The sequence below is a fragment of the Moschus berezovskii genome, chromosome 13 (assembly GCF_049115385.1).
Source record: "Moschus berezovskii isolate FMDL1 chromosome 13, NW_MosBer_1.0, whole genome shotgun sequence".
NCBI lineage: Eukaryota > Metazoa > Chordata > Mammalia > Artiodactyla > Moschidae > Moschus > Moschus berezovskii.
In genome coordinates this window covers 11,902,721-11,917,957 of record NC_142472.1, presented here as the reverse complement: position 1 = coordinate 11,917,957, position 15,237 = coordinate 11,902,721, and the positions used below count along the sequence as shown (strand labels likewise).

General features: G+C 47.1%; 1 protein-coding gene across 2 annotated transcripts in view; it reads left to right on the top strand.

Moving 5' to 3' along the window:
- Nucleotides 1–15,237, top strand: part of FARP1 (FERM, ARH/RhoGEF and pleckstrin domain protein 1) — a 323,140-nt gene that overhangs the window by 231,444 nt on the left and 76,459 nt on the right. For both annotated transcript variants that reach the window (XM_055426586.2, XM_055426585.2), the window contains exons 4-5: nt 8,659–8,701; nt 11,579–11,657. In XM_055426586.2, coding sequence (XP_055282561.2) covers nt 8,659–8,701; nt 11,579–11,657 — 122 coding nt within the window. The remainder of the gene's footprint in view (nt 1–8,658; nt 8,702–11,578; nt 11,658–15,237) is intronic.

Below are 15,237 nucleotides of genomic sequence, written 5' to 3'. Positions count from 1 at the left end.
GAAATCACCTCTTCCCTGTCCTTCTGCTTAATGTCATGTTAAGTGACTTTTTTTTGTGTGTGTGGCTGCACTGCACAATAAGGGGGGATCTTAGTTCCCTGACCAGGGATCGAACTCATGCCCCCTGCAGTGGAAGTGCAGAGTCTTAACCAATGGACTGCCAGGGAAGTTCCTAAGTGACTCTCTTTTCATAAGACCCTTTCTAAAAGTACCTCAAATATTTCAGTTGCTTACAAAACCCGTCTGAAATGCCTCTTACCAAACAATAGGGGGGAAAGGTGTTTAGGAAAAAAACAGAAAGGCTTTGGGGACAGCGATTCATCTTGCTTTGCCTTTGAAACCTAGGCATTAAAGCATTTCTTCTCTAAGCGTGTTTCAGGGCAGAAAACACATGCCAAAAGGGGAAAGTAACATTAATAGGGGATCAAAGGAAAACAGGGAGGCTGGCTGAGATATAGGCAAGCAAGGCAAAATGGGGCTGAAAAGCTGTGTTGAAACTAAATTGTGGAACATAGGTATTGTGGGCTCTATTATGTTGTCCCCCTGCCCCCCGCAAATGCGTATGTTGCAGCTCTGGCACCCAGCACCTCAGAATGTGACTGTTCTTGAAGACAGGGCCTTTGGAGAGGTGATTAAGTTAAAATGACGTTAAAGCGGGCCCTAGTCCAGTCTGAACCGTGTCAGTGTTAAGAAGAGCAAACTAGGAGATACCCGGGAGACACTGGGCCCATGTACATAGAGGGGGGACTTGGTGAGGACAGTCAGAAGGTGGTCGTCCGCAAGTCAGTGAGAGAGCCCTCAGGGGTAACCAGACCTGGGGCACCTTCAGCCTCCAGAACTGGGAGGAACTAGATCTCTGTTGTTTAAGCCCCTCCATCTGTGGTTCTTTGTGATGGCAGCCTGAGCAAACTCTCAACTTCCAGGCCTTCAAAGCCCAGTGGGGGAAGTTTTTTGTTTCCATGAGGTCTTCCTGACCAGGTGTGGCATTTCTGGAAGCCCATGCATTTTAGCCACATCTCTCTGCAGTCAGGTAATGTGGATCTCCAGCTGTGCTCTGGAGACCAGCAGCGTGATTTTGGTGAGCACAGGGGTGTGTGGTTTTGGTTGAAGAAGTTGCAGGAGGTGAGGTTAGAGATGGGTGATTACAATTGTGACCTTCTAGAGATCTTCTCAGAGAAGGCAATGGCACCCCACTCCAGTACTCTTGCCTGGAAAATCCCATGGATGTAGGAGCCTGGTAGGCTGCAGTCCGTGGGGTCACTGAGGGTCGGACACAACTGAGCGACTTCACTTTCACTTGTCACTTTCATGCATTGGAGAAGGAAATGGCAACCCTCTCCAGTGTTCTTGCCTGGAGAATCCCAGGGATGGAGGAGCCTGTTGGGCTGCCGTCTGTGGGGTCGAACAGAGTTGGACACTACTGAAATGACTTAGCAGCAGCAGCAGCACAGATCATCTGGCAGGCAAAAACAGATGGTGGTACTTTTGCTGCCTTTTGCTGCCTACTCAGTATCTGGAATGTGTTTCTCTTCTGCTTAGGCTGAAGGAACAAGTGAGTTATCTAGGAGGACCTGGTGTATTTCAAGTACTTCCCTGTAGCCCTCTCTGTGGGCTTCCCCGACAGCTCAGCTGATAAAGAATTAGCTGGCAATGCAGGAGACCCTGGTTCAATTCCTGGGTTGGGAAGATCCCCTGGAGAAGAGTTAGGCTATCCACTGCAGTATTCATGGGCTTCCCTGGTGGCTCAGATGGTAAAGAATCCACCTGCCGTGCAGGAGACCTGGGTTCAATCCCTAGGTTGGAAAGATCTCCTAGAGGAGGGCATGGCAACCCACTCCAGTATTCTTGCCTGGAGAATCCCCATAGACAGAGGAGCCTGGTGGGCTGCAGTCCATGAAGTCAGAAAGAATCAGACACGACTGAAGCAACTAAGCACACCAGAGCCCTCTCTATATATCAAGCTTCAATACTTTTAACTATTCGAGCAGCAACCCTATGTTCCTTCTTGCTGCCTCCAACTCATCCATTTAGAGTGGTTTACGTCCTCCATGGGCAAGGTGTTTTCTCTCAGCCCTGCAAATATCAGTCTCATTGGTAAACAGAGGCTCTTGCAGGCCCAGTGTTCTCACCGAGGCCGGTTTAGCCATGATGTTCCCGAGGCCCTGGAGCGTCATCGCTGTAGAACTCTACCCGACAGGCTCATTCAGGCCAGTCTGATGTTCGCAGACCTCCATGTTCTAAAACCACATGCTCAGTTGGCTCAAATGGGTGCTTGTATTTGATGCATTCTGCAGAAATGCCAAAAACAGAAGAGAGATGTTTTAAAACAATTCATAAAATTGGCAGCTACAGCTCCAGAGCATAGCTGTTGGGTCCTGAGCGGGTTTGCAGAAGTTTAGGCGGATTCTGCGACAGAACGGGTGGTGGTGAATGTGCTCAGATTCCCCTGAGGCGGCCCCCGAGGCCACAAGAGCACAGGCTGGCAGGTTTGTAAGTGGGCGCTCAGCCGTCACGGGAAACCCTTCTAGAATTCTCCAGTTAATTCAACTCCAGCAAACATAACTGTGTCAGAGTTTCTCCATTTGCCTGAATCCTCCAGCCCTCAGATGTTACGGGGGTAGACAGATGGTATCAGAGGAACTGCCTCATCTTCCCGACGCAGAAGTGGAGACAGACGTGTCTGCCGTTAGACTTTCTGCTCCCTCCCCAATGCCCTGTGTTCTCAAGCTGTCTTTTCATACCATCTCAGGTGTCTTAGAGTAGTGGTTATCCCTTCTTGCTCATATTCTCAAATCCTCCCCTTTCCAGGCACAGCAGGGCTTTCCGATGGGAGAAAAGCAATTAACAGTACCTTTGTTTATGAACCTAGAGCCTGTCATGCAGAGGTGAAGTAAGTCAGAAAGAGAAAAGCAAATATCGTATATTAACACATAGATATGGAATCTAGGAGGCCTTACAAATAGCTGTGAAAAGAAGAGAAGCGAAAAGCAAAGGAGAAAAGGAAAGATATAAGCATCTGAATGCAGAGTTCCAAAGAATAGCAAGGAGAGATAAGAAAGACTTCCTCAGTGATCAATGCAAAGAAATAGAGGAAAACAACAGAATAGGAAAAACAAGAGACCTCTTCAAGAAAATTAGAGATTCCAAGGGAACATTTCATGCAAAGATGGGCTCGATAAAGGACAGAAATGGTATGGACCTAACAGAAGCAGAAGATATTAAGAAGAGGTGGCAAGAATACACAGAAGAACTGTACAAAACAGATCTTCACGACCAAGATAGTCACGATAATGTGATCACTGACCTAGAGCCAGACATCTTGGAATGTGAAGTCAAGTGGGCCTTAGAAAGCATCACTACTAACAAAGCTAGTGGAGGTGATGGAATTCCAGTTGAGCTATTTCAAGTCTTGAAAGATGATGCTGTGAAAGTGCTGCACTCAATATGCCAGCAGATTTGGAAAGCTCAGCAGTGGCCACAGGACTGGAAGAGGTCAGTCTTCATTCCAATCCCAAAGAAAGGCAATGCCAAAGAATGCTCAAACTACCGGACAATTGCCCTCATCTCACACGCTAGCAAAGTCATGCTCAAAATTCTCCAAGCCAGGCTTCAGCAGTATGTAAACCGTGAACTCCCAGATGTTCAAGCAGGTTTTAGAAAAGGCAGAGGCACCAGAGATCAAATTGCCAACATCCGCTGGATCATGGAGAAAGCAAGAGAGTTTCAGAAAAACATCTATTTCTGCTTCATTGACTATGCCAAAGCCTTTGACTGTGTGGATCACAATAAACTGTGGAACATTCTGAAAGAGATGGGAATCCCAGACCACCTGACCTGCCTCTTGAGAAACCTGTATGCAGGTCAGGAAGCAACAGTTAGAACTGGACATGGAACAACAGACTGGTTCCAAATAGGAAAAGGTGTACGTCAAGGTTGTATATTGTCACCTTGCTTATTTAACTTATATGCAGAGTACGTCATGAGGAACGCTGGGCTGGAAGAAGCATAAGCTGGAATCAAGATTGCTGGGAGAAATATCAATCACCTCAGATATGCAGATGACACCACCCTTATGGCAGAAAGTGAAGAGGAACTCAAAAGCCTCTTGATGAAAGTGAAAGAGGAGAGTGAAAAGGTTGGCTTGAAGCTCAACATTCAGAAGACAAAGATCATGGCATCTGGTCCCATCACTTCATGGGAAATAGATGGAAAAACAGTGGAAACAGTGTCAGACTTTGTTTTTTTGGGCTCCAAAATCACTGCAGATGCTGATTGCAGCCATGAAATTAAAAGACGCTTGCTCCTTGGAAGGAAAGTTATGACCAACCTTGATAGTATATTAAAAAGCAGAGACATTACTTTGCCAACCAAGGTCCGTCTAGTCAAGGCAATGGTTTTTCCCGTGGTCATGTATGGATGTGAGAGTTGGACTGTGAAGAAGGCTGATCGCCGAAGAATCGATGCTTTTGAACTGTGGTGTTGGAGAAGACTCTTGAGAGTCCCTTATACTGCAAGGAGATCCAACCAGTCCATTCTAAAGGAGATCAATCCTGGATATTCATTGGAGGGACTGATGCTAAAGCTGAAACTGCAATACTTTGGCCACCTCATGCGACGAGTTGACTCACTGGAAAAGACTCTGATGCTGGGAAAGGTTGGGGGCGGGAGGAGAAGGGGACGACGGAGAATGAGATGGCTGGATGGCATCACCGACTCTGTGGACATGAGTTTGAGTGTACTCCGGGAGTTGGTGATGGACAGGGAGGCCTGGCGTGCTGTGATTCATGGGGTCGCGGAGAGTCGGACACGACTGAGCGACTGAACTGAACTGAACCGATGGAATCTAGAAAAATGGTCCTGATGAATCCATCTGTAGAGCAGGAATAAAGACACAGATGTAGAGGCTGGACTTGTGGACACAGAGGGGATGGAGAGAGGGGGACAAATTGCGAGGGATGCATTGGCATATATACACGACCATGTGTAAAACAGACAGCTAATGGAAAGCTGCTGTATAATACAGGGAAGTCGACTCAGCCCAGTGCTCTGTGATGACCTCGAGGGGTGGGCTGGGGGCGGGGGTGGGAGGGCAGTCCAAGAGCGAGGGGATATATATGTATGTGAGTGCGTGTGCACGCATATAGCGGATTCATGTTGTCGTACAGCAGAAGCTAACACAGCACTGTAACGCAATAAAGCAGTTATCCTCTCATTAAAAAAAAATAAAAATTTAAAAAGCAGTACCTTTATTTGGTTCTTGTCTCTCCTCCCCATTCCCAGTCTCTGGGCTCTTCCTTCACAGCCAAGCTTCTTGGAAAAGCCTTTCATCCTTCCTGTCTCTTCGCTGTCCACTGGACTCTCAGAGCCATCTCTGAGTCCACTGACCCACAGATCCTGTAGTTCCCACCTTGTCTGATAATCCAGCGGTTCTGGCTCTTCCTCCTCCTGGAAACACCGCGTTCCTGTGGCTTCCGTGGCCCCACTCTCCCCTTACGTTCCTTCTGCCCTCATCTATTCCCATGGCCGTTCATTTCATCCTCTGGGCTCCACGAGGCCACCTTGTCCTCCTGGAGTCAGGCGTTGTGAGATCTCCTGTCCAGGCTTCTCTGAGTTTTGGGTGTGTGTGTCCCACCGCTCCCATGCTATCTCTTCCTCTTGAAATCCAAGGGCCCCTCCTACAATGAAAGTGGCTAGAACCCCACCTCCATCCTGACCCTCTTCCAGCTCTGCCTGTCTCGGCATGGACCAGCCTCCATCCAGACGCCTCCAGCAGATATCTCAGGGTCATTCTCGTTGTTGTCTGCTGCTCGGCCACCTCATCTAGCCCATCAGTCAGTCCCACTGGATTTTACCTCTTAACATTTTTCTTGAGTCCGCCTTCTTCTCCCCAACTCTGCTTCCCCCCTCCGGATCCAAAACCACCCTCGTTTTTTTCCTGGACGAATACAGCAGGCATCCTGCATCTGTTCTGCCCCCTCAGTCTCACATTGCCAGACTAATCTTTTCAGAGTGTCGAGCTGATTATATCAGTCCTGTATGTACAAAAGTCTTCACCGTGTTCTCAGGATAACAGTGAAGTGCCTTCACGTGGCTTTGGTGGGGTCTGCCCCCTTCCTGACCCACCAACCTTGTTCTGCAGTCACGTTGGTCTCCCGCCACGATGTTGAGCCATCTGGACAGGTGTTTCTACTGCAGGCCTTCGTAGCTTCTCCTCACCTCTCTCATCCCCTTCAGATCTCAGCACAATGTCACGTTCAGGGAAGCCCTCCTCCTGCCTCATCTCCACCTCTCTGAGTCAGACCTCTCTGTCCTGACGCTCAGAGTCATCTGGGACTCCCCTTTGTTTCTTCTGTCTTCAGGTCAGCCGCTCAGTCGTGTCTGACTCTGCGACCCCGTGGACCGCAGCTCACCAGGCCTCCACATCTGTCACCAACTCCCGGAGTTTACTCAAACTCATGTCCGTTTAGTCAGTGATGCCACCCAACCGTCTCATCCTTTGTTGTCCCCTTCTCCTCCCGCCTTCACTCTTTCCCAGCATCAGGGTCTTTTCAAACAAGTCAGTTCTTCACATCAGGTGGCCAAAGGATTGGAGTTTCAGCTTCAGCCTCAGTCCTTCCGATGAATATTCAGGACTGATTTCCTTTAGGACGGACTGGTTGGATCTCTTTGCAGTTCAAGAGACTCTCAAGAGTCTTCTCCAACACCACGGTTCAAAAGCATCAATTCTTCTGCGCTCAGCTTTCTTTATAGTCCAACTCTCACATCCATACATGACTACTGGAAAAACCATAGCTTTGACTAGACGGACCTTTGTTGGCCAAGTGCTTTTGTCCTAGGTATTTCTTTACTCTTCTTGGGAAGGTCTTGGTTCCTGTCTTTCTCACTAGATCTACTCTCCATGAAACAGGGACCATCACTGGTCCCTTATCGCTGCATTCCCAGAACCCAGCGGAAGGACACAGTGGCGTGTTGTTGAGTGAGTAAATGGGTTTGAAGAGCAGGGTTCAAATCCCAACCCTGGGCAGCTGTGCTCCGAATCTCAATTTCTTCATCTGTCAATGTGGATTTTTTGCCATCTTTTAAGATTCTTGACAAGAAAATAATACATCTCACAAGACCCTTGTTTTGAATGGTTATTCTCTCTCATTTAAGGTTGGGTCTTATGAGTGTGACAGTGGAGATGATCCTAAGGCAACATAACACCTTTATCTTTTTTCTGACTTAACAGAGTGGTTGGGGATGGGGAGTGTAGAAATGAGAATTTCATTAGAAAAACATATTTATTTGAAAAGGTGATGGGGAAGATTAACCCGAATAAGGAAACACTTAAAATTTTTACTTTTTTCATTATGAGAATTCCGATGATCATTGAAGGTAATATGGGTAATGTAGAAGGGCAGAAGAAAAGAGGAAATAACCCACTTTCTCACCTCTGAAACAGTTTCCCACACTCTCAAATATTCATCAAAAGTCAAGTTACTGGATGAAAGAGTATCTTTGTGAATACTCTTTAGGCTTTAGATAATCATTCCCTAATTGGTCTCCAGCAACATGGTACCAATTCATACATCTACCAATAAGGTAAGGCAGTGTTCATTTCCTGGCACCCTTGCCAACTTCAGGTTTATAAAATACACACACGCACTGCATACAGTCACATCTAGTTGCGTATTTAGTGGGTGGAAATGATATTGACTAAACTTGCACTTATAGTGCAAATTACTTCTAAACTTAGACATTTTCATGTGAGCGACTGGCATTTTTTTGTCATCAGTTACCCTGTGATTCTTTGCATAGCTTTCTTTAGGAGTGTTTCTCTTTTTTTGTATTTACTTATAAAACCCCTCTTCCATTAGGCCCGTTCATCTATTTTTATCATATATGCAAATATGAGCTTCAGTAGAACCCTTTCACAGGATCACAAGTTCAAGAGTCAACTTACACTTTATTATGAAGGGCGACTGGTTTCCCTCTCTCTCTTTAAAATTTTGCTGTTCAGATTGCATGCGCAGGAGACTGTGTATGAAAAGAGTCTGGACTTTGAAGTTGTTCAGACCTATTTCAGTCCCGGCCCTGACATACTCTCTAGCTGAGGGCCTGGGATATTTATTGAACCTCTGCAAGCCTCAGTTTTCTCTCCTGAGTAACAGGAATCCTCTGGCCTTGCTTTGAGAGGTAAATAGATTATGGATGGTGTCTGATGCAGAGGTGTGTTCTATAAATACTCCCTTACCGTACCCCTCAAAGCTGTGATGTTCTGTAGGTGCGTCTACAAATGTGAATTTTGTTTCACTAAAGAGCATGTATATTTTACTCCATTTATAGCCAGACATGCAATCGTGCATTAATGTTTACTGAATAAAACTGTGAACTGTGATAAAAGTACCAGTGGGAATAGAGAATTCTTAGTGAGCCATATGAACTCTTTGCGTCTAGGAGAGATTTTTATTTTCAAGCTCAGGGATACTCTTAGCAAATTTGGGTCTGTTCTATAAATGTGGGAGACAATATAAGTTACAGCATTCTAGAGAAAAGCGAAAAAAAGCACAGGCAGCCTCAAAATTATTTTGATTTTGAACAGCTCCTAGTGAAGTCTCAAAATACTTGCAAGTCTCGGCGTTGAGAATTTGTCTCAGTGTCTTCTCTTTTCTTTTGTAGGTGTGGCTGGATCTCTTAAAACCTATTGTCAAGCAGATTAGAAGTAAGTATACGCCCCTCCTGTGCTGTCAGATATAAGCCAGAAGGTTTCCTCGGCTAGACGTCCACTGCCCTGTGGCTACGAGCACTGGAGCCACCTCTTCTGTTTTTGCCCTACAATTGTGTTTTGTCATCCACTAATTTACGTGCTATTCAAATGCATCTTCTGCAATTTTAATATGTAACAATTTGGGAAGCAGGCTATTAAGGCCCAGAGCAGTTGAGGTGGTTTCTGTCTGTGCTCATGTTTCTTATTGTCACTTGTGCAGAGGGAGGTGGAAGTATTTATTCATAAAATTGCCGTTAGAATTTCTGTGCTGCCTTTTCAAAGCCTGTGAAATTAGAGTGCAAGTGGTATTTGGGGGAAAAAAAATAGGTGCCCCAAAATGTGTCTGTCTGAATGGTAAGCAGAACAGAGGAGGTCTGGCCTGCACTTAGACAGAATTGTCAAGGAAAAGATTCAGGAGGATCTACGAGAGAAGTTAGAAAAAGACACACTTGGATTTCCCCTTCCTGTCTTTGTGGAGCAGCACCAACCCACTCTCCCCTCTCTCTGATTGGAGGGATCAGGTTCAGAGACAAGCTCTGTTCTCCAGTTCTTCCCCCGTGGTCCCTCACTGCAGCCAGACACCAGGCAAGAGTCTGAGGATGGTACCCAGGCTGCATGCCTTTAGTTGAGCATGAAACACACAGTACCTCATGGGGTCGGTTTTATGTCTGATTAAGAAACCCCACCAGGCCACTTACAGCAATTTATGTGAGTGTAATAAACAGGCACACTGTGTTAAACGGGCCCTTTTGCAATTGAAATTGATGTTGATCTTGTGTCATTGGAATTAAGCAATTATTAATGCAGAAAACAAAACAGCCATTGTCCAGCATTTATTGGGCGGCTGGCCAGGGACTAAGTGTGTGGGACACATGGCTGAGAAAAGCCCCCAGGCCTGAAGGCTGCAGGGAGGATAGCATCTCAGATGTTGACGATTGTCCCTGAGGTAACCGAAGATGGGAACTGCGAATAGTGGAAAGATGGCAGAGCCGGGACCGCGCTGTGGTTTGGGTCAGCACCGGAGCAGAGGGTCACCTTTCCAGCTCTGTGGGTTGTGACCTGCCTCCTGTGACAAGGCTGTCCTTATCCGTTTAGTACCAGCATCTGCCTAGCCTCGGGTCGTCTAAGGATCCAAGTAGCCTCGTTTAAATCCCATTTGTGAAAATTGCTGTGCGGAATTAGCTCGACACTCCTGTCTTTCCCATTTTGTTCGTGTTATTTCGTGAGCCGGGATTGACAGGCGAGGCTTTCTGTCCATTTCGGGAGTGGTTAGCAGGAGAGAAGCTTCTCTTAGCTTCAGGACTCATATGCCTTGTTTTCTTTCTGTTTTGTGCAAATCACTTAGCATCACCTGATGATACATCATTTTAGTTTTCTTTATATTTGAAAGTGTTATCATGGAAATGATAGCACAACATCTATTTTTTGTGATAGTGAAAGGTGGATCAGAAAGACATTTTCTGCTTTTATACCACTGCTGTTAAGATTTGGGTTTCATCATAATACCTTGTATTGTATAGAACATAAACTTACTGCTGTTACTCTAAATGGCAGAACCTGTAAGACTGCTTTTGCATTGTGGCTTATACAGCAAAATAAACTCTGACTCAGGTGACAAATGGTTATTTTATCATCGGTTCAATATTCTAATTCTGTGAAGTTCCCTATCTCATGCGCAGTCTCCCCCTGCCCACCCCCTTCCAGACCTGCTTCTTAATTTTGTTGGGCCTTATTAATAAAATGGTATCAGTTCAGTTCTGTCGCTCAGTCGTATCCGACTCTTTGCGACCCCATGGACTGTAGCCTACCAGGCTTCTCTGTCATGGGATTCTCCAGGCAAGAATACTGGAGTGGGTTACCGTTTCCTTCTCCAGGGGATCTTCCCGACCCAGGGATCGAACCCGGGTCTCCCGCATTGGAGGCAGACGCTTTAACCTCTGAGCCACCAGGGAAGCCCATAAAATGGTATACCAGACACTTAACAAAGGCTTTGACCAACAGCAACGAACACATTAGCTGCTGTGGCTTGGAGACAGAAATAATAAATTAACCAACTGATTTACTCTTCCATTATGTTCTCCTTAAGCTGTCTGAAGCCTATATTTGGGCTAATGTGCATGCATGCTAAGTTGCTTCAGTCGTGTCCCACTCTTTGTGACCCCACGGACTGTAGCCTGTCAGGCTCCTCTGTCCATGGAATTCTGTAGGCAAGAATACTGGAGTGGGTTGCCATGCCCTCCTCCAGGGGACCTTCCTGACCCAGGGATCAAACCTGCATCTCCTGCATTGGCAGGCAAATTCTTTACCACTAGCACCATCTGAGAAGCCCATATTTAGAGTAAAGCAGACAGAAAAGTTTTTGAAGAACATGTCTGCTTTTAAAATCTGTATATAGTTTAAGTCTCCAGAGAAAAAGTTTGATGCCTCAGTGTAATACCCTTGTCACAGTATTTTTAAAAAACAGGTATCTGGACTTCCTTGGCAGTCCAGTGATTGAAAATCCACACTTCCAATGCAGGGGACCTGGGTTCAGTCCCTGGTCAGGGAACTGAGATTCCACATGCTGTGAGGTTTTTTATTTTTCTGGATGTTTTTTTTTTTTTTTTTTTTAATTAAAAAAAAAAAGTTATCTGTTTCCCCACAATGTGAAAATGTGAATAATAACCAAACTTAACCAACTAAGTGACTTGCGTGTCGGCAGAACTCCTGTTAGCAGCTTGGAATGGGACTCACTATTTGGTGTATAATGTCGCCTCTTGTGTCTTTTTCTTTAATGACATTTGCAAAACAAATCCATAAATGCTTTGCTGCTTCCCCCCCCACCCTTTTTAGGGCCGAAGCATGTCGTCGTCAAGTTTGTGGTGAAATTCTTTCCGCCTGACCACACTCAGCTCCAGGAAGAACTCACAAGGTTAGTGGTTTGGAAACGAGGTGTTTGTTGCTGTGGGTGCCACAGAGAGAGAGGGTGAATGTTATAAGTTGACTGATGAGACGCTTCCATGACGTTGCCCTGACCAGTGTGTGCTCTGTGCCAGACGGTTTAACCTTCCTCGCTCCCAGCTGTGTTTACAAGCGTGGGAAGAAAGAAAGTACCACTGTTTCCCTGCGAGCTGAGTTCTTAAAAGCTGTGTGCTGTGAAGTATCTGGGCCTATAATTGTTACTGTCAGATTTCTCCCTCTTCTGTCTGTCACATCACAAGGCAGTTTTGGGAAATGAATCTCTTCTGTGGAGCCAAGATGTGAACTCAGAGTTTCTGTCTGTTGCTGCGGTGGCCGAATGGCTGTGAACTGTCCGTTTCTTCGAAAGCGTGGCCAAGCCCTGCTGTGGTAGCTGTGTGGGCAGCCAGTTACTTAATCGCCCTGCACTTCTGTTCATTGCCCTGTCAATGTGACTGCCAATACTAGCTTTGCCAGGGTTGTTTTGAGGAGAAGCGCTAATATACACAGAGCGCCTGGAACCCAGTAGCAGGCAACTGTAAGTGTTCATCACTCAGTTGTGTCCAGTTCTTTTTGACCCCATGGACTTGTTAGCCCACCAGGCTCCTCTGTCCATGGGATTCTCCAGGCAAGAATACTGGAGTGGGTAGCCATGCCCTTCTCCAGGGGATCTTCCCAACCGAGGGATCAAACCTGGGTCGCCTGTGTTGTAGGCAGGTTCTTCACCATCTGAACCACCAGTAGGGATGCCATCATCCTCACCCCTACTATTACATTACCCATTTTATAATTTGCAGCAAGACACATGCTGTTCTGAAAGAGAGCAGAGCCTGGTGGGAACACGTGAAGATAAAATGCCTCCCTTTCAAGAGTAAGTACGCTAGTCTGACCAGCCAGATTGTTACCACCTTGCCTTTCAGCTTTAGCTGCTCCCAATGAAGGCTGCCACATCTTTCTCATCCCTTGTTACAGAACACAGTATCTTGGGTGGTTGACCATGATTTATTTGAAGGGCGAAGGCAGTCAATCAACAATAGTGATGAAACGTACACAGTGTGAACGCTTTGTCCCAGGGACGGGGGACGTACTGGTGAAAAGACAGGCCTGACCCACATGGGACCAGACACAGTAATTAAACAAACACGAAAAATATCAGATAATGGTAAGAACCTTTAGGTAATAGAGTAGATGATATGATAGCAGGACACTGGTGATGAGTTGACTTCTGATGACTTTACAGTGTTGGATGTGGGATGCTGGGGCTGAGAAAGCAACAAGGATCTGTCGGTCATTTTCGGAGGATAAACTTTCCCGGTAGAAGGAACAGGTAGGCAGTGCCGAAGATCACAAGAGGCACCTGATGTTCAAAGACCAAGAAGAGGGCTCTGGTGGCAGGCACACGGAGAGCGAAGTGCATTGAGGTGGGACAGAGGCCGGATAATAAGTAGTGTGGAGAGACCAGTTGCCATGGATACCGAGGGGAGGATGGCAAGAAGAAACGGCAGCTACCCAGGCCAAGATGATGGTGGCAGAGGAGGTGGTACGACTGGGAGTGGAGAAGAAAGAGGCATGTGGAACACGTGCTGGAGGCGGGGTCGTTCTGAGCTTGTGATGGGTTGGAAGTGGAGACGGTGAGGGAAGTGGAGGGAATGCTTAGGTTTTGGACTTAAGTGACTAGGTGGGTGATAGCTGGAATGGGGAGAGGTGGAGGGAAGGTAGAGGATTGGGGAGGGTGGAGACTCGAGAGTCTGGTGCTGCCAGGTGTTGTGGGAGGTCCCTGCCGAGCATGCCGGGGCTGCATCGGGAGGGGCACTGTGTACCCGAATGTGCGATTCCAGGAAGCCCCTTCCCATGGCTTTGTATGTTATTTATTTATGGCTGGGTCTTCCCTGCTGCACACAGGTTTTCTCTCCTTGCGGCGAGCAGGAGTACTCTTGGTTGCGGAGCCCGACTTCTCATTGTGGTGACTTCTCTTGTTGCAGAGCACAGGCTCTAGGCGCACAGGCTCAGTAGTTGCAGCTCGTGGGCTCTAAGGCACTCGGACTTCTTTCGTCACGGCTCCCAGGCTCTGGAGCACGGGCTCAGTAGAGTTCTTCCACCACCTCTCGGCAGGGGGAATCCTCCCGGAGCAGGGATCAAACCCGTGTTCCCCGCATTGGCAGGCAGACTCATTAACGACTGGACCACCATGGAAGCCCATTGTGTTCTGATTGAGTCACCACTGGTGGTTTCCTTCCACTTCCATGCTTTGAAAGCAACAGTTATGTGACCAGGACCTGTAGAAACTGTCAGCCTTCCGGGACCCACATGGCTGGGGTGCTTCACGTGAAGGAGAAGCAGTCGGGGCTGCACCCCGCCCCAAGTTCCAGCCTGGAGGGGCCGACCCCAGTAGCATCTTCATGCTGTGTCATTATTGGGCTAGTGTGTCAATTTCTGGGCCTGGTTTTCCTGTTGTTGGAATGTGCGTTGCTCAAAGTTCAGAACATTGAAATGAATCTACAGGTGAGTCCAGCTGTTGGTCGGCAATGGGCCTTTTCCTCCTGCATCTCACTGGGCCTTCATCCTGCTTAGGGAGTTGGCAGCATTAAATCCCGCCTCCTCACCCCCACCCCCACTCCCCCAATCGTTTCTCCCCATTCTACTTTGCACTGAGTTTTGCACCTTTTCAGTTTTTGTGAATCATTGTCTCTAGAGACTTGGGAGTTTTCGACCCTTCTGGTCCTGGTTATAAAATTCCATACAACTTGTGACCAGTCAGCCCTTTGTGTGTGTGTGTTCCTGGTATCTTGACAGCTGCTCTGACCAATCTGATAAATTCCTCAACTGCCACAAACAGGTTTGGGGTTTTGTTATTGCCATTTTCTGGCTCCCAGAGTTAACTGACATCTTAGAAGTCTTTCCCGACGAGAGAATTCCTTTGGCTCAGGGTTGATAAACCTGATTGGAAGTTTAGAAGCTCCGCATCACTTTCCGCTTTGCTGCAAGATGTGATGGGAAGGCAACCTCCCAGATCCATGGGGTCAACTCCCACACTCCCACAGAGTCCTGTCTTAGATTTCTGTTTATAATGTGACCATTGAGATGCCTGGCAGTTTTCCATGGCAGATGGTGAGGGAAGGAGGATCTGGGAGAAGCCCTTGTAGGGACAGTACTTCAGGCGAGGGACATGCAGATGGGAATGAGACAGACGGAAATGGGCCTGCAGTTGAGCGGACTTGAAGTGCATTTGAGCTGGAGCTGATTCTTCAGGCTTCCAGGAATAGCTTTCAGCTCCCCGTCTGTATAGATCAAAGACTGAATTGCATCTCACTGTTAAACAAGAGGCTGAATTCCTTTCTATTTATTGGACTACATTCTCGCTGGATCTCTCACTCTCCTGACACCAGGTCTCAAGCATCTGGAAGGAGCTAAGTACTACCTTTTCAGTGCAAATTTAAAACCACTTAGGAGGGGTCTTTGAAAAAGAAATTACCAGGCTTTCTTCTGGCCTAGCTGGGAATTAACTTGGCTGTGCTGGTGAGGTCAGACATAGTACTCTCTGAGCATCGCATCCT